At 29.8% G+C, this 18,589-nt stretch overlaps 2 protein-coding genes across 5 annotated transcripts; one reads left to right on the top strand and one right to left on the bottom strand.

Moving 5' to 3' along the window:
• The first annotated feature begins 6,434 nt into the window (after nucleotides 1–6,434).
• On the top strand, nucleotides 6,435–11,313 carry LOC107962913 (homeobox protein knotted-1-like 3). Of its 4 annotated transcripts, none has more exons than XM_016899477.2 (6): nucleotides 6,435–7,600; nucleotides 8,883–9,003; nucleotides 9,250–9,443; nucleotides 9,521–9,652; nucleotides 10,719–10,855; nucleotides 10,932–11,313. In XM_016899477.2, exons 1-6 carry the CDS (start codon nucleotides 6,899–6,901, stop codon nucleotides 10,933–10,935), a joined length of 1,290 nt encoding a protein of 429 aa, XP_016754966.2. In that variant the 5' UTR covers nucleotides 6,435–6,898; the 3' UTR covers nucleotides 10,936–11,313. The 4 variants fall into 4 exon arrangements, with proteins under 4 accessions (XP_016754966.2, XP_016754965.2, XP_016754964.2 ...); XM_016899476.2 differs by having other exon boundaries at nucleotides 10,924–11,313; XM_016899475.2 differs by lacking the exon at nucleotides 10,719–10,855.
• A 2,134-nt stretch (nucleotides 11,314–13,447) lies between these two features.
• On the bottom strand, nucleotides 13,448–14,375 carry LOC107962912 (uncharacterized). The gene has a single exon (XM_016899473.2). The coding sequence runs from the start codon at nucleotides 14,200–14,202 to the stop codon at nucleotides 13,663–13,665; it is 540 nt and encodes a 179-aa protein (XP_016754962.1). The 5' UTR covers nucleotides 14,203–14,375; the 3' UTR covers nucleotides 13,448–13,662.
• Between the last annotated feature and the right edge of the window lie 4,214 nt (nucleotides 14,376–18,589).

Raw genomic sequence — 18,589 nt, 5'->3', positions numbered from 1 at the left:
CAATATCATAAGGATGTTAAGCGGCAACATGTTATTAACACGAGTATGTAGTAGCCACTATTTTCTATATCATTTTTAACATATATATTGTTTGCATTCATGGATATACTCTTTATTTTCTTTGACAGGGTACAAGCTCGTCTGACATCATTTTCATGAAATGTTGGAGAACTTATGGGCTATAAACAAAGACGATGCCCAGATAGAATACCCAATGAGCAATGGACTTAATCATATGATGGAGGTCTATGATATAAGCACTTAATAATAAACCTAGTATTCCATATTAAAGGGGACGTGTCATATGCCGATAACCACAGTGGTCAAATTAAATATGTTGGACAAATAAAGGGCGATCACGTTTGGTGCGAGGAGGTGATGAAAGAAATTAGAGAAAATGCAGAAAGAGAAACTCTATGTCTGCAGTGTATCACTTACATCCAAATTAAATATTTCGGGCTACAGATTTCCATAAACCCAATGAAGGTATTATCGAGGGACCGTACAGTGTATACCTAGGATGAAGGACTTACTACTGTGGAAGATTTCAAACACTTCATTTTCCATGCGCACATACAATTGTTACATGTGCCTCAGCACGACTAGATTGCATAAGATATGTTGATGAAGTGTACAAACTAAAACACATATATAAAGTATGGAAATTTGAATTCCCACTAGTCCAAAAAAAAGTATGTGTTTACTTATCTCGAGCGCTTCATTCGAGTTGGTATCGGATTTTACGTTGTGTCGCAAGCCAAAAGGTCGGTCGAATTCTACTCAGATATACGACAATATGGATATTAGGGAGATGATAGACCAACCTAGGCAGTTATTGTAGGAACCCAGGGCATAGTAAGCCAACATGTCCATTCTTAAGGGCAACATTAAGGAGAAGACCTAATTAAAACATTTATTCATTTTTTGATAGACATACCAAAAAAAAACTAACAAATTATTTGTTCATTTTTTTCATTTCTTCTAATTTTTTAGTAAATTGTAAATATTGATATACTATTGATGTAAAATACAGAAAAATACAATATAAGAAATTTTTTTTATTTTTTTATAGATTGTAAATAAGTATATATTATTTATATGAAATACAGTAGAATACAATACAAATAATTTTTAATTTTTTTCTAGATTGTAAATAAATATATTATTGATGTAAAATACAATAAAATAAATTTTATGATATAATTAGAATAAGCACATTATGGATGGAAAATTTTAATACAATACAAATTAAAAGTTAACAAAGTAAATGATGATTTACATGACAAAAAAATTTTAAAATATTCATCGACATCATCAGCCTAAATGTGTGCCACAACCCAGTGAGTATTGGTTGCAAGGAGGATTTTTTCGTAGTTAGGGTTTCAGCTTCTCATCTTTTTTATCTTCATCTTCACTTCCACCTTCATCTTCATATTCATCTTCATTTCTTCCTTCATGCTAGAGTGTCGTGTCATCCTCGGTTCCTATTGGATATTGTCTATTGTAGTAACAGGTGGTTGCAAAGATGAGCCACCTCAGTAGAACAATAATGCTAAGGGTATTTGTGAAACTATCGATGGATAAGTGTATGGCATTGCATAACCGAATTACGGATAGAATGTTGAAATTATAGATGATGAATACATCAATGCTATTGTCCACATTAGCGTGTAATATGGTGATGGGGATTGAGGTGGTGCAAAAAATATACTTGGATAAGGTGTTGATGCATGGTATGATGGTGCATAATGTGGTGTTTGTGTAAAAAAAATAGGGATAGTGAAAATACCAAAATAATATGAACCTTACTGACCCGGAGGTAGTGTATACATCGGTGCCTCTTGTGGGGTTAAAGAAGATAATGACTCTATGTAGGCATGAACTCCCGATCACGGCCTCATGTAGGGTCATCTTGGCCTCCTACAACAACGTTGTCTACTCCTTTCCTCCTCCAATAATAACTTACTGTGATGTCTAGATCATGTCATGTAATCTAGAGAGGTCGCCAAATTCAGTGGGAGAATTGGTTTATGCATAGGTATGAAATCGTACTTATGTTACCAAATGTAGATATATTTGGTGTGAAATTTCAACCAGTCTTTAGCGGTTCTCCTCCGCAAGTCAATCTTGTGCAACTCTTTGAGCTCCTTGGGTGACGATGGAATACTTTACCTAAACTCGAACTGACGCATCACTCGATTAGATTTGTGCTTCTTGATTGTCACAAAAACTAACAATGGCACCTTAACGTGCCAGATATTGCAATTTGTTAAAAATTTGATCGGGTTGCATTCTTGAATTATTGAATCAGCATATGGCATTCATTCAAACTATAGTGTGAAATCATTAATTTTATTAAGTACCTAATATTAAATCTCAAATACTTACAAAAATATTATATAATTGAAAAATTCAAAACTAACCTCGGCTTTGGATCGTTGATCTAACAATAGCCGAATATCTTTGAGCTCCTCTGTTATACCCCAATGACTAGCCTGATTATTCCACCTATTCAAATAAATGTTATTTTAAATATATAATAATGAAAAAAATGTTATGATAATTATATTGGCAAAAGAATTTTTACCTCATTACGAGTGAAATTCATAAGGGGCGTTTGCTCGGGGACGTAAAAATGGTAGTCGATATCATGCTCATAAATGAAGGAGTATGCAACCATCGATTTTAATTTTTTGTGGTTCTGTCACCTAACACATCTCTCGATACAATATCGTTATCACAATTGATCCCCAATTAAGTCGTCTCATTTCTTTCAAGTCAATAAGTTGTAGTAGCCACCTTAAATGTACCAGATTTCAAGATTTATCTAGCATTAGAAACCCCCTAATTAACCTCATGATGAATGCTCGCAGGTATTGTTGTCTTTCAACGTCACTCGCCAAGTTGTCAATATAATTGAAATTGTTTTTTAACAATTTCATCTCTATTCGACTACCACGAAACTTGTCCGACACCTTGTCTAATAGTTGCTTGCAAATTGCGCTCCAATCGCCAACGCCCAATACCCCCATAACGACTGCCCCATCCACCAATAAGTCGAGTCGTAAAGTTATGTCCTCAAGTGTAATTGTACACTCACTCTAGAGAAGATGGAATGCATGTGTCTCGGGTCTCCATCTTTCCACCAAAGCATTAATAAGTGCTGGATCCAATTTAGTCCCTCCGAGTATACGAGACACGTGCAAGAATCCCTCATCTTGCAAATGTTGTTCAATAACACGTGGTGCCCTCACACTTAAATTGTGTATGTACATATGGAGAATTTGATTTTCCATCTGATTATATAAATATAAATAAATTATAAAATTAATAAAGTTAACAACTTAATAATTAAATTAAACAAAATTAAAAAAATTCTTACCATTACAATTGGACGCCAGAAATGTGTTTGTCATCCAAAGGAATAAGTGGCATTGTCATTATAAAAATCACATAAAATCAAAGAAATTACGAAATATAAAAATAAAACAACAAGAATTTGAAAGAAATTGAATGAAAATTTGATAACTAAATAATTGAGAGAATAGATGAATTGAAAGAATAGGATTTGAATGCAAAAGAAAGAAAATGACTTGGATTTATATAGCAAATAAATTAGCCATTTGAAAAAAATTATCCATTAGATTTTTTTATCATTGGGAAAAGTTACCGTTGGACGAAAACACATCCAATCGATCTATTTCCCTAAATTTGGGAAAAACGACCTACTTTGCTAAATGTTAAATCAGTAGTTTCTGTTATTTTCTGTTTTTCACTCCCTTTATATTTTCCCTTTTTTCAGTTTTAACAATAATGGTAAAAGTTGAAATCTCAAGACTTTGAGCATTCATATTTGAGTTTTATCATATGTAAATATTGTGTAAGAATTTTCTTTTAATTTATTTTGAGTTTAAGTCTCACCATGCGTGAATCCTTTTTATATTAATTTTGATCTATATTCGGATATATTTCGATTTTCATAGTTTATTGTACTTTGTGTTGAGTTTATTTTAGTTCTAATTGATCAAATATGTATTGTTTGTGGTTTGTATTGTACTTATGACTGTAGTTGTACTTGTAAACATTTCCAAGAAAAAAGTTCAAGAGATCAATTAAATATTAAGATAATTCATATATACACGGGCGGTAGAGTTTTTTTAACTCCACAAGTGAGATTAAGACGCAGACAAATGTCCTTAATTGATATTTAGAATAAGGAAATTCATTTGGTACACTACCAGTGCAACTTTTAGACTTCATAAGCGGGGTGAGCGAGTTGACAAGTGTCTTATAGTGGTATATTAAAATATTAAATATATATATTAAGAAAAAAGCTACATAACAATTTTTTAAGGTTGATTATGGAAAAAAAAGTATACTGTGGTGGAGTTTTTACACTCCAAGAAGTGTCAAGATGCTAGGAAATGTCTTACAATAGTATGGTATAATTTTTAAAAATAACTATTTTAAAAAAAAGAAACACATGTCAATTTTTTAGAGCTACTTGTGGAATAAAAAAATACATTGCTGGTGTATCAAATACTAATCCACATATAAATGGCACATGAGAGTTTTTTAATCTCGTTTCTAAAACTAAAAAAACTCCACAACCTATGTATCAAACAATATATTTTAAAAACTATTCCAAATTTAATTTTTAGTTCCTCTACAATGCTAAAATTTAGAATTTTTGTATTTCTACTTTTATTCAATATAACTTGTATTTAATTATATTTATAATATTTAGGTAGTTCATATTGTTAACATTATCAATATTTTGTTGTACTGCTTATGTATAATGCTTAAAGGTATTTTTTAACGGTTAAAAATATGTTATTAGTCCTTGTAGTTCTACAAAATTTGTGATTTTTCCCCTATACTTTTATAGTTAAAATTCAATCCTCCTACTTGTACAATTTGAGAATCCTAGTTCAATTATTATTATTGTTGATAGTTTCTGTCAAAATTTGTTAATATGTTTATTTTTCGTCAATCATATATCACAACTTATTAGGGCAACGTAACTACTATGTCAAATTGACAAATTTTAACAAAGAATACTAACAAAATTAATGTTGGACTAACATATTTAAATTAGAAGAGTCAAACTTAATAACTTTTTAAATATAGGAATTAAATTTCAAATTTTATCAAAATATAGGAACTAATAACATATCTAAACGTATTTAAAAAAATTAAAGTGAATAAACACAATCCAATAAAATTTACATAATAACAAAATGATTAAGGGTCTAATAATTTAAACAAGTATTGTCAATTTGAATTACATTTTAAAAGTAGGAGGATCAAAACATCTAATTTGAATTATAGAAATTAAATTTTAAAATTTAAAATTTAATAAAAATATCAAAATCATGGTTTAATCTACCAGTTGAGCCTATGGTATAGTGACAAATGATTTGTTTTGAAATCAAACCTTAATTATCACCAAATCATAGACACCCCTTCCCCTTCAATTATTAAAAAAAAAACATTCAAAGTTACCTAAATGCTATAACTACTATGACATTTTTCTATGTGTTGGAGATTATAAAACATTTCCTAATAAAAGAAGAAATATTGGCTTTCCAATTATTGATCTCCAACCAATCTTTTATAAAAGGATAAAGTAACAAAATTTGATAACCTTTTTTTCTATATTCATCTTTAAATTTGGATTTTGCAAACTATAAAATTGAATGGCTTCATCACTAAATTTTTAAGTTGGTATTTTTTAGATTTTATATATTTTATTTAAAATTTCAATTGATGACATAGGACAATCTCAGAGTATCATATCGTCGTACTCTTAACTAAATTCAAGTTCATGGAACAAATTGAGAAAAGTTGTCTTCATGAAACAAATTGAGAAAAGTTGTCTAACTTTGAGACTAATGTAGTGCAAAATAAATTTTAAAACTAAGATGAAAAAAGATTACAAAATTTAGAGACTAAACATTACTTTATCCATTTTTTATAGTTATTTTGAATTATCCGTACATATATCCACTAACTTTAGAGACTAATTGTTGAACTTTTGGTTCAAAGTATTGTATATTGTGAATTTAATTTTTGTATTTTAATTTGATAAAATTTAGTTTTTTGTAGGTTTTGAATTTATCAATTTTAGTCTTTATGTTTTTCGAAATTTAAAATTTTAATCTTAGTCCAAACGATAATAGTTAAATTTTAATGGTTAATTTCTGCCTTAGTTTTGTGCAATGCGTAAGGTCGTAGATTTAATCTATGTTTTTTAATTGAATTGATTTTAATCATCATATTTTTCAAACTTTAAAATTTTCATTTTGACCCTTAAATTTATTAACTCATATATCTATCAGTAATATATGCAGAAAATAGAAAAATTTAATAAATTTAATTTGAAAATTACAAAGGTATGAAATTAAAGTAGAAGCTACACATATAACAAAATCTAACCTCAATATTACAACAACAGCAAAGAGTTTAATATTTAAATTAATGGGAACCCAACCTTAAAATTGTCACAAATCAACACAGGGACACTTTAGTTTTGGCCTTTAATGCATACAAAAAGTCTTGGTCCCTCTCACCTCCTTCCACCATTTTTCATAATATGAAATAAATAATAATAAATAAATAAATAAATAAAATAAGGAAAAAATGAAAAGAGTGGCCTTTCAGCTTTCACACCATTTTCATTATATAAGCAAGATTTCTTGACCTGAAAACAGCTTCTCCTTCCAAACTATACTTTTCCCATTCTCTCAAAACTCTCCCATCAAACACGTTTCTTACAGTAACTCAGTACTTGTAATAATTTCTTACCTTTTTCACTTATGCTTCAATAATACAAATTTCTCTATAAATACAACCATGAATTCATAATCATCCAGGCGCAGTCGATTTGGCTACATTCATGTCGTTTCACCACAACCACCTTTCCTCCCAAGACCTACCTCTCCATCCTCACTTCGCCGACCACCACCACCACCAACGACAACCGGCGCAATTTACGGAAACCGGCGGTCCCAATTGGTTAAACGCCGCCCTCCTCCGTTCGGAGCAGACTCAGCCACCACCGCAGCCTCACGGTGATCATTTTTCTGATCACCCGAGCTTCCTCAACCTTCATATTGCAGAAACTGTTTCAGACTCCAACGCCGCGGGTCACCAAGCTCCGAACCGGTGGCTATCGTGCTCGTCGTCTTCGCTTCTTCAACGCAACCACAGCGATGTCATCGAAGACGTGGCGGCCACCGCAGCAGCAGCAGCAGCAGGAGGTGGTGGGGACTCCATGGTCGCCGTGGAATCTGGGGAATTGAAGAACAGCAACAGCGAGACCATGAACAAGAGCGAAGGCGTCGTGGTGCAAAGCGGAGGAGATGCGGCGGTGAATTGGCAAAATGCGAGGTGCAAGGCGGAGATATTAGCCCACCCTTTGTATGAGCAGCTACTGTCGGCCCACGTGTCGTGTCTTAGGATCGCCACGCCGGTGGACCAGCTCCCGAGGATCGACTCTCAGCTGGCTCAGTTGCAGCACGCGGTGGCCAAGTACTCCGCTCTTGGCGGCGCAGCCCAGGGCTTGGTTGCGGACGACAAAGAACTCGATCAGTTCATGGTAAGCTACTACTACACAAATTGCTAATTTATTCCCAGTGGCAAATGAAAAAAGAATTTAATTGCCTTTCTGGGTTTTAAAAGTTATGATTTTTTTATTGCTCTTTTGGAAAACATTTGTTATTAATCACCCACTAGAATCAGGTTTTTTTTTTTTTAAATTGATGAGAATTTTTAAGAGAAGATTTATTTTATCCTCTAATTTTATAAAATAAATTATTTTAGTTTTTTTTCTCTCTTCTAATTCTTGAAATTACATTGCAATTAATTAATTTTTTAAATTTTAAAAATATATTTTATCATTATATTAAATTTTTAAAATTTTATATGGAATTAAATGGCGATATTTTAGACTTTTAATTTTTCTATTTATTTATTTTAGAATGATTTGATAAGTAATATAAATTTAAAATTTAAAATAAATAAAAGAATAAAATAAATTTATTATAAAATTATAAAATTAAATAAATCATTATACCTTTTTAAAATTTTAAAAGTAAATTAAGTTGCTTTTCACAACTTTCGGGGCCAGCCCCTGAATGGAACATTTTTTTAATTAATTGTTTTCTAATGTTGTCTTGAATTTTGTTGCTAAACTTGAGGATATTGGCGTTTTCATCACTCAATTTTGAGGATTAAAGTGAAGCGGCGTTTCCATTTATATTAGTTTTTGGGTTAATTTCTCCAAACATCTAAAACTATAATTCAAATTTTAAATTAATTTCTAAATTTTAAAATGTTTTAATTGAATCCCTTAACTGTAAATGTCTTACCAATAAAATTTTTTTATCAATCTAACCATTAGTTTGGACGTCTAATGCTACCTCAAATATAATTTAGAATATAATCAGAACATATGGATTAAATTATAATTATGTATATAGGTTTAGGGCGGAACACAAGAGCAGCCAAAAGGGGGCCCACAATTTGAGATTGTCATTCAACCCTTCAAATATTTTAAAAACTTTACTTAGACTTGTAAATTTTTTTAATTTTTTTAGTCCTACAAAAATTTTGAAAATTTTAATTAAATCCTTTAAAATTTTTGAAAATTGCCATTTTTTTTTAAATTTAAACTAGACCCCTCTTTATTTAATTTTTAAAAAATTCAGTAAACCCTAAAAATTTTGAAAAATTTTAATTAACCCCCGAAACTTAATGCAATATTCCACCACTATAGTATTTACAATCAGTTATAAATATGGGTGGCATTTAAGTCCAAAATGAAGTCATTAGAAAGGTTTGAAGAAAATAAAATTTGATGGTATTGCTTTCTAATGTAGACGCAATATGTTGTATTGCTATGTTCGTTTAAAGAACAATTGCAACAACATGTTCGGGTCCATGCAATGGAAGCAGTTATGGCATGCTGGGAAATTGAACAATCCTTACAGAGCTTAACAGGTATTTTTGTTTATAGCTGCCATCAATTTCTTGCTTTATACTAATCCATTGGTATCCCATGCTTTCTCAAGGCGTAATCAAAGAGACATTGAAGCCCTTTTAAATTAAAGTTTTAGTTTTGGCCAACACCAATTTCTTTATTTCGCATGTATGTATATAAATACTCAATCCTCTAATATATAAACCTATAATCGGATCAATATCCGACACTTAGGAGTCGGAGTGACATAGTTGACACGTAAACAGGAGTTTCACCAGGGGAAGGTACGGGGGCAACAATGTCAGATGATGATGAAGACCAAGTGGAGAGTGATGCAAACTTGTTTGATGCAAGTTTCGACGGTCCTGATTCAATGGGATTTGGCCCTCTCATTCCGACGGAGACTGAAAGGTCTTTGATGGAGCGTGTGAGACGGGAACTCAAACACGAACTCAAACAGGTAATAAAATTTGATGATTTTTTTTTTTTAAATGTCGCAATTCAATTGTGGCTTAATTTTTTTTATACTTCTTACAGGGTTACAAAGAGAAAATTGTTGACATAAGGGAGGAAATTTTACGTAAGAGAAGGGCAGGAAAGCTTCCAGGGGATACGACGTCGGTTTTAAAAGCTTGGTGGCAGGCACATTCCAAGTGGCCATATCCTACTGTAAGTTCTACTTCTAGCTCAACCATCAACTGCATTCCAATACAATATCAAAGATTTTTTTTAAAAAAATTATCTAAAAAAAGTCTAGATTAATTACATAACAATTAAAAGGGATTAAAATTGTTATTAGTCCACTTAACTAAGAAAGGCCAAGGACCTTGTTGTCAACTAAGATGACAAAAAAATGATGATCAAATATCAAGTTTAAGATGATGGCATTTTAAAATATTGTTGTTATACAATTATAATAAAATATATCATAATTTAATTTGAAGTTCGACTCAGAATCTAACTAAAAAATTCTCTCTTATATATATTTTTAAAGACCCTCTTTAAGGGGACAGCACTCCAAACACTCCATTTTATTATTTTCTTCCTCTTGTTTCTTCATCACTGACACCTTTCTCCTCTTTCCCCACATTTGTTGATACCGTATATCAACAACTCTAGTCTTAGAACCGATGTTACTATTCTAGAACGGTCATCCTTATAAAATTTGAAGATTTATTTCTTATATTTTAATTTGTGATGGCATGGTCTCTACTATTATGTTTTAATTTAATTCACTAACATCCTCAATGGCTTATGTGGATTTTTAAATTAAAAAATTTAAAATATTGAGGTTGAATTAGAATTATTTTTTAAAATGATAAATTAGTTAAAAATAACTATAGTGGTAATCATAATTTCACATAGGGATTTAAGATTTACTTATTTTTAATACATATCAAGCTATTAACAAGATTTTAAAGGTGTTGGTAGTTAGGATTAAAGCATAATTTAATAATAATAGAAGAATTAAATTATGTGAAGTTAAATCTCCAAATTTGAATTTATTATTGAGATAAAAACTGGAATTTAACCACTTTATAATCGCCTTATAATTTCTATTAAAGATTAATATAATTCTGTTGGGTGTGGTGGTAAGATATACATTACACCTTCGAAAAGAAAACTCTAATTCTAACCTTAAAAATGACATTGTTGAGAGGATAATTTGAACCCTAAAAAAATAATTTTCATGCACAGTAATTAATATTAATCTAACAAAAAAAATTAATTTCAGGAGGAAGATAAGGCAAGGTTGGTTCAAGAAACAGGGTTACAATTAAAACAGATAAACAATTGGTTCATCAATCAAAGGAAGCGAAACTGGCACACTAATCCATCTACTTCTACCGCCTTGAAGACCAAACGTAAAACGTATATACACATATTATTCCATGTCTCTTTTTTTTAACATGTACCAAGTTTACCAACCTTAATTTCAGTATTGCAGGTGAAAACTGAAATTAAAAAAAGAAACACACAATATGGCGATCGTCTCCGACGGGATAGCAAATCACCGACACGACAAAACCAAACATACTACATAGAAAGCCAAACATACGAATGTGGTGGCCATGCAATAGTTTTAGGGATTATATTATTGCAACTTTACTGGGGAGAAAGGAAAGGGTTAATTTGTATTGTTAGATTATGAATTTTGGTTACTTTTATCTGGGTCCCTGTGAATAAGGGTAGTAAGTAGTGAGTGTACAGTGTAATAAAGTTGGCATAATTTATATTCCTTTTAACAGTCATGGTAGATCATTGCAGCATTTCTAATGTAGATGTTGAATTTGCCACAATGTTAACATATGAAGCACTCATATTTGATAGCATGTGTGTGAAAAGCCTTCTTTTAAGGCTTTTTTTTTCTTACCCTTTCAATGTTGTGCCTTCATAATAATAATGATAACAATAGAGTGCTTTTCTAATTAAATCTTAATGTTTTTTGTTTAAAAAATTGGACGTCAAATTTTTAGTTAACATTAATTAGGAAGTCCATCCCTAAACCTCTTTATCCCTTCCTCTTATTGAAAAAAAGAAAGAAAGTCATGCATCTTAAAAATAGGGGAAGACCTGCCTAAGTCTCAATGAGAATTACAGCGAAATCTAAGCTAGAATAATAGATAGCATTGTGGAGAGGGGTCATGGCCGGGCAGCCCATCCCATCCACTCTGGATCCGATTAAGATTTATATACAGCCTGGCTCCAATTAATAAAAATATATTTATATTCATATCTATATTTTTTATAATTAAATTTAAATATAAAAATTATTTCTTTTGAAATAGGATATGCACTCTACAAGTCCTCCTGGGTTGGGTCGGATCCATACAATGTATCCATACTAGAATTTTAAGTTTGAGAATAACTCGGGTCGAAAAATGGGCTTACTTTTACCCAACCCTAGCCAATTTAAAAAAGATAAATCTAGGCTCAGCCCGGCCTAACCATATTTGAATTTTTTAGATTATTTTTATTTAAAATTAATTTTTTAAAAAATATAATGCACTAAAATATATTGAAATAAAAGTTTTCTAACATATTAAAAAATATTTATATTATAAAACACTACTATAAATATAATAAATATTTTATTGTATTAAATATAAATTTTTGCTTAAGTTTTTTTTTAAGTTTTAAATAATGAATTTAATTGTTATTAGGTTAATTATTTAATATAAATATAAATATAATTAATATAGCATTTTTTATAACATAATATATTTAAGCCTGATAGAATTAAGCTCAGGCTAAATAAATCTTGCCCAAGATGCAACTAGTATAAAAAACATGTCTTAAATTTAATTCAATCCTTTTTTTAAGCTTAATAATTTGTTAAAACCTTTTTATTTTTTGAGTAAATCTTTGAGTGTTATCAGATAATCCGAGGTATGAAACTTCGCTGTCCCTTGAATAGGTGAAAAATCTTCAACGTGCATTATTTTGTTGATTGGAGTAGGTGGGTGGGACTTTTGAAATATGGATGTCCACTCTAATTTGACCTTTTATGGAAGTTTGGACTTTGGAGATCCCCAAAATCTCCTTTGTCTGTTTTCAAAAAGCGTACCTAACTGTAATGGGCAATTGGAATAGAATTAAATCAGTCTAATTTTATTTTTAGTCCTTCTATTATAATTAATTTTAAGACTTAATCTCATTTTTAATTTGATGTAGTTTAGTTTTTCTAAAATTAAAATTTTGATTTTTAATTTGTTACTAAGGCTTTGTTCACCTTTTAGCTTTAGTAGTTTTAAAATTTTTTAATTTACCTCCAATAAAAGAGTAGGAGTCACATTGAATAAATTTATAAATATTAAGGGCTACATTTATTATTATACATTATATATGAACACCAAATTTTAATAGAGGGACTGTTTTGCTCACTTATCTAATGTAGAAGGGTTAATTTGCTAATTTTTTTAGTAGAAGGGATAATATGCAATTCAAGTATAGTACATGGAATTTTATGGTATTTTTATTAGTGCTATATCGATAATTGTGTTAGTAGTTGATAAAAATTAAATTAAACCAAAAAATTATATGTACACACAAAATAGAAGTTCATATATAATAATGCACGTTGAACCAAAATTCATTTGAAATTTTACATTTTACCCCTTCTTTTATAAGAAAAAACTTATTGAACTCGTAAAATTTTAATGGCACATATAGTAGCCTACATGACAGTTCACATATACTTAATAAAAATTTTATAAAAATTTTAAAAGAATTATCCACATCAACAATAAAATAAACATAAATTGTAACATGATAACACAAGATACCATCTCAACACCGTTTAAGTTTTTAATAGTCCAATAAGTTTTTTTTTAACAAAAAGTAATATAACTGACAATTGAAGATCGAGGAATAAAGTAATTTTAAAAGAGCAAAAAAAAAGGGTTAAAAACCAAAGTGATAAAAGAATAGGAGGTAAGATTGAAATTATGCCAAACAGGTAACTACACCAAAACAAACCGATTTTCATTAACATTTATCATTGGCCGTATATGAAGACACTGTAAACACATATGACGATTATGAACAATGTACAAAAAGAATGGTCTTACTCAACAATTCAGGGCAAATAAACTTATAAACCAATGTAATGGTAAAATTTCTTTTGGACCCCCTCAAAAAAATTATATTAAATTTAAGCCCCCAACCTCTCTCTCTCTCTACCCTTTGTTGATCCCACATGGAGCTGCAAATCTAGCAGAGAAATCAAGGAAAGCAGCATCAGCTTCTCTATGGATCCCTTCATCGAAATTGAGTTCATAGCTCTGAATATCATACTGCATCTTCATCGTCGACCTCCTTTTTTTGTTGGCTCCATAAACGCTGAACCTTCGTATGAAATTCTTCCACTTGGGCCCTGCCAATACCTCCGATACCTCTTTCAGTTCCTTGGCTTTCCTCTTCAACCAGATTTCTTTTGCCTCTTCTTGTTGCAGCAAGTACCCCTGCCCTTCGAGCCGGAACCGCCACCGGAAAAGCCCCTGGAAACAACCGCAGCCGAAGGACGAATCCGGGTCTTCGAAATCTTGGGAGTAGTCTTCGTTTCCGTCGTTTCTTAATGGCCAGGTTTCTTTGGCGTGGATTGGTTTTTCTTGTGGTGCGGCGGCCATGGGAGGATGTAAAATGAAGAATGATTTTTGAGAGCAAGGAGGAATGCAGGTATTATAAAAAGAAACATCCAAAGCCACAAAAACCGGCATTTGCCGTCCAATTTACAGCTCACTTGCTTTTAAGCCAATGTGGATCCAGCTACTACTTGACCGTTAAAAGGGGCCAGAGCCTAATCTTTTTTCTAATTTGCCCATATGTCAATTAATTTCTTGTTGTTGGGATGCTCTAACTGCCATTTGCATATTAAATCAACTTTAAAAATTTTGTATTCTCTGTCATAACATCCTTTGCTTTTGGAATCAGACTATGGTGATGGATGGATATTTTAGATAGAAAATCGATTTATATAGAAAAGAATTAATTTATAAGTGAATAGTTAAATCAATAGAAAAACAAAATATGAGATTACAACCAATTGAACCCGTTTATAATTTTTATTTTTATTTTATTATTATTTATTAAAAATAAAAAATTGATAATCTGACTAGTTTGACTATTAATATAGTTTTTGAAACATTTATGCCAACCACTCACCTACTATTTTCCTTTTTTCGTATCTTAAAATTTGGCTTTTTTATAAAAATAATTCAAATAATTTAATTAATTATCAAAATGACTCACCTTTTTAATTAAATACAAGAATGACCTGAAATCTACAGTAAATGTTGGTGGAACCAAACGTCAGCAAGGAGCATAAAAAAATTAATTTTTTGATGGAGCCATATAGAATGGCGCCACTTGTATAAATACTAGAGAAATATTAAAATTTCTAAAAATATAGGAGACTTAAAAAAATTAACCATTTTCTGGTGGAGCCAATTAAAATGGCGCCACTAGATTCCCTACCTGCCGTGTCATTTTTTTTTACTTTTTTGACTTTTTTTATGTTTATTTATTTATTATTATTAACTTTAAAAAATTTAAAATATTTTATTAATATATATATTTTTCTAAATTTTAATTTTATATTTTGAAATTACTTTTAAAATTTTAAATATTATTTTTTAAATATTAAATATATTTTTTAATAATATAAAATATTTAAATATTTTAAACTTTCAAATTTGTTATTAGTTTTATAATATTTTAAATATTATTTAATTTATTTTATAATATTTTAAATTATGAATTTTAAATTATTTTTAAAGATATAAAATGAAATATTAAAATTTTTGAAAATATGAAGGGACTTAAAAGAAATTAACCATTTTATGGTGGAGCCAATTAAATTCGCGCCACCAGATTCCCTACCTGCCATGTCAGTTTCCTTTTTTTTTACTTTTTTGATTTTTTTTTCTTATGTTTTGTTTTTTATGTTTATTTATTTATTTATTTATTTATTTATTATTATTATTAACTTTAAAAAATTTAGAATATTTTATTAATAATATATTTTTCTAAATTTTAAATATATTTTTTGAAATTACTTTTTTAAATTTTAAATATTATTTTTTAAATACTAAATATATTTTTTATAAATTATTAATTTTAAAATTAATAAAGATATTCAAACGTTTTTTAAATTAAATTTAAAATTTTAAGAATTAATATTTAATATGGCTCCACCTCTTGGTTCTCTACTATATATAGAATGGTGAAATTGTTGTGTTTAGTAGGAGAGTTCAAAAAATCTATCCAATATGAATAATGAGGTGTTTTTGGTGTATGTTCTTTTTTATGGTGAAATTATAGAAGGTGTTGTTGGTTGTGAATTTCGAGGTCGGCAAAGAGTAGGTTTGCGATTCAAAAAAAATGTGAAGCTAGCAGAAATGAAAAGGAAGATCAGTACGAAAATAGCTATACATTGTGGAAGGGCGATGTCCAAATTATTTTACAAGTTTCCAATTTCTACAGATTCGTTCAAATTTTGTGAAATGCAGCTATTAGATGATGATGACTTGGGCACTATGATGGAAATATGGTGGTCGACTGGGAGTGAGAACCCTCAACCAGTTGAATTATTTGTCGAGTTAGCAGACTTAGAGCCTGTTGAGAATGTTAGTCCAATAAGTCAACATTGCGAATTTGACTTTGATTTTAATGTTGGATGGACAGACCAATTAGAATGTGAAGGGACATCGCAGATACCCAAAATTCCTAATTGTAACAGTCCCTAACCCCAAACCGTCACCAGAAGAAGGTTATGGAGCATTACCGGAGTTTACGGAATAATTACACACAATTCCATTATTTTCTTATGTTTATGTCAAAGCTGTCTTATTGAGCAGCAGTCACTAAAATATTTATAACTGGAGCTACAAAACTCCAAATTAAGTTCCATTAATTTTTCTTAAAACTAGACTCATATATCTTTCTACCATAAAATTTTCAGAATTTTTTATTTAGCCAATTAGTACAGTTTGTTCCTCAAAGTTACCCCTAGTCTGCTGTTTGACAGCTTCGACCTTTCTTTACTAAAATTTAATTATCTCATAGCATAGGACTCGGATGATGTTCCCGTTTATTTCTCTTGAAAATAGACTCATTAAATATTCTAAGCATATAAATTATAGCCCATAATTATTTTTATACAATTTTTAATGATTTTCCCAATTTAGAATAAGGAATTCCAAAATCAATCTGACATTGTCTCACAAAAATTCAAATTCATACCAAATTAGTCAAATCTTATCTTATACCATAACCAAACCTAAATTTATTTATTTCATCCTTACATTTACAATTTCAAAATGACACACACATAAGACATCCTAGGTACATGCCATTACCCATAATTAACACACTTCACCTCATTGAATTCGGGATCGGCCTGGGATGCTGATTCAACGTTCTATCTTTACTTAACCTGCGCACGGAAACAAACCGTACGCTGAGTATGGTATACCCAGTGGTATTTCTATAATCCGAACACTTGATAATATAACAATTAAACTTAAAATCACAATAACAAATATAACTATTCATTTATTTATTTTATAGATAAGTTTCATTTACTTACCATAAAAATTCTATACAAGCCATATAACAAACACAACAACATATTTGTTCAATTCTTTTCATTTGCTTACCGTATAAATTCTTTACAATATATTCACAATTCACTTGTATTCACACTTTACTTCTTAACAATATACCATTTTAATTCATTCTAACATCGATCATCATCCATTTGAACTTCACTCATTTCATGATCCTTTTGGTTCATGTTTTCAATCTCATATCTCAATTTCAATTCTCAATTCAATTCTCATTTCATTCCAATAGCTCAATCAATCAAATCAAATTCACTCGATTTATCTTTTCACTTATTTACCCCTATTAACAAGACTCGGACTCTGATAGATACGCGAATTCCTCCCAAACACACCAGAATATCCAACCCAAACACACCCGGAATATTATAAATCCTCCATAACACACCAGTATATCATATCCTCCCAAACACACCAATATGACATTAAATGCCGCTTCGGATAAATCGAAGTATATAATAACAGAAACATCTTCTCGGCCAAACTACAAATCTCCTCATCACTTCACAAATCCAATGGCATGCCATTTGTATCCAATCTGGTCCGATACTGTTAATAGGGTATTTGATTCACTTTCTCAATTTAATAAATCTTTCATCAATATACCATTCTAATAATCACATATATTCACACATTTTCACAATATCATGCATTTTCATTCAATTCAACAAATATATTTCAATTATTCACATTAATTCATAATTCAATACAACTCAATTCACTTTTCAATATCAAATATTCAATTATCACAAATCTCATATATTCATATCAATTCCCTCATATTTCCAATCAATATAATTTTTCAATATAACATTCATTCAATATTCAAATTTTTACATAAATCATATATATATTATATATTTCAATCAATATAAATTCAATCAAAATGATTTCAATCAATATAAATTTGATAAATTCATCACATACCAAAATCAATCCATATCAATTGTAAAACATCATAATTCTAACACTAACAATTTTCATATGTATATAAATATAACAAATAATGACTGAGTTCGGAATATAGAAATACAAACCGATTTCCTCGAGCTAACTCCTCAACGATCTTTTCTTTTCCTTTAGATGCCGATGCCTTGTTTTCCTTGTTAGCAAATTAACTTGGAACCTTTAAAACCTTATTGTTCCCTTTTTCTTTTCTTCCTTTCTCCCTTCTCTGTTTCGTCCCCTGCTATTCTGTTTCTTTCATTCTTTTTTATTCTTTTGTTTCTTTTATATATATAATGACAATAATAACTATATTAAAAATCTATTTAATAACAAATATTTATTTAACACTTGTACCAATCATTTTTATACACTTGTTTTTCTTTTCTTTTATATATATATATTTAATAATTTAATAATACACTTATATAATAAGTAAACATATATTAATTTTACAAATGTATGTATACTAATATTACACATGTCATTATACATACCATACATTTGTCATTCTTTTCTTTATTTATCAAACAAAAAT

Source organism: Gossypium hirsutum, chromosome A06 (assembly GCF_007990345.1).
Source record: "Gossypium hirsutum isolate 1008001.06 chromosome A06, Gossypium_hirsutum_v2.1, whole genome shotgun sequence".
Taxonomy (NCBI): domain Eukaryota; kingdom Viridiplantae; phylum Streptophyta; class Magnoliopsida; order Malvales; family Malvaceae; genus Gossypium; species Gossypium hirsutum.
Note: the sequence above shows the minus strand (reverse complement) of the source record. Positions and strands in the feature narration are given on the sequence as shown.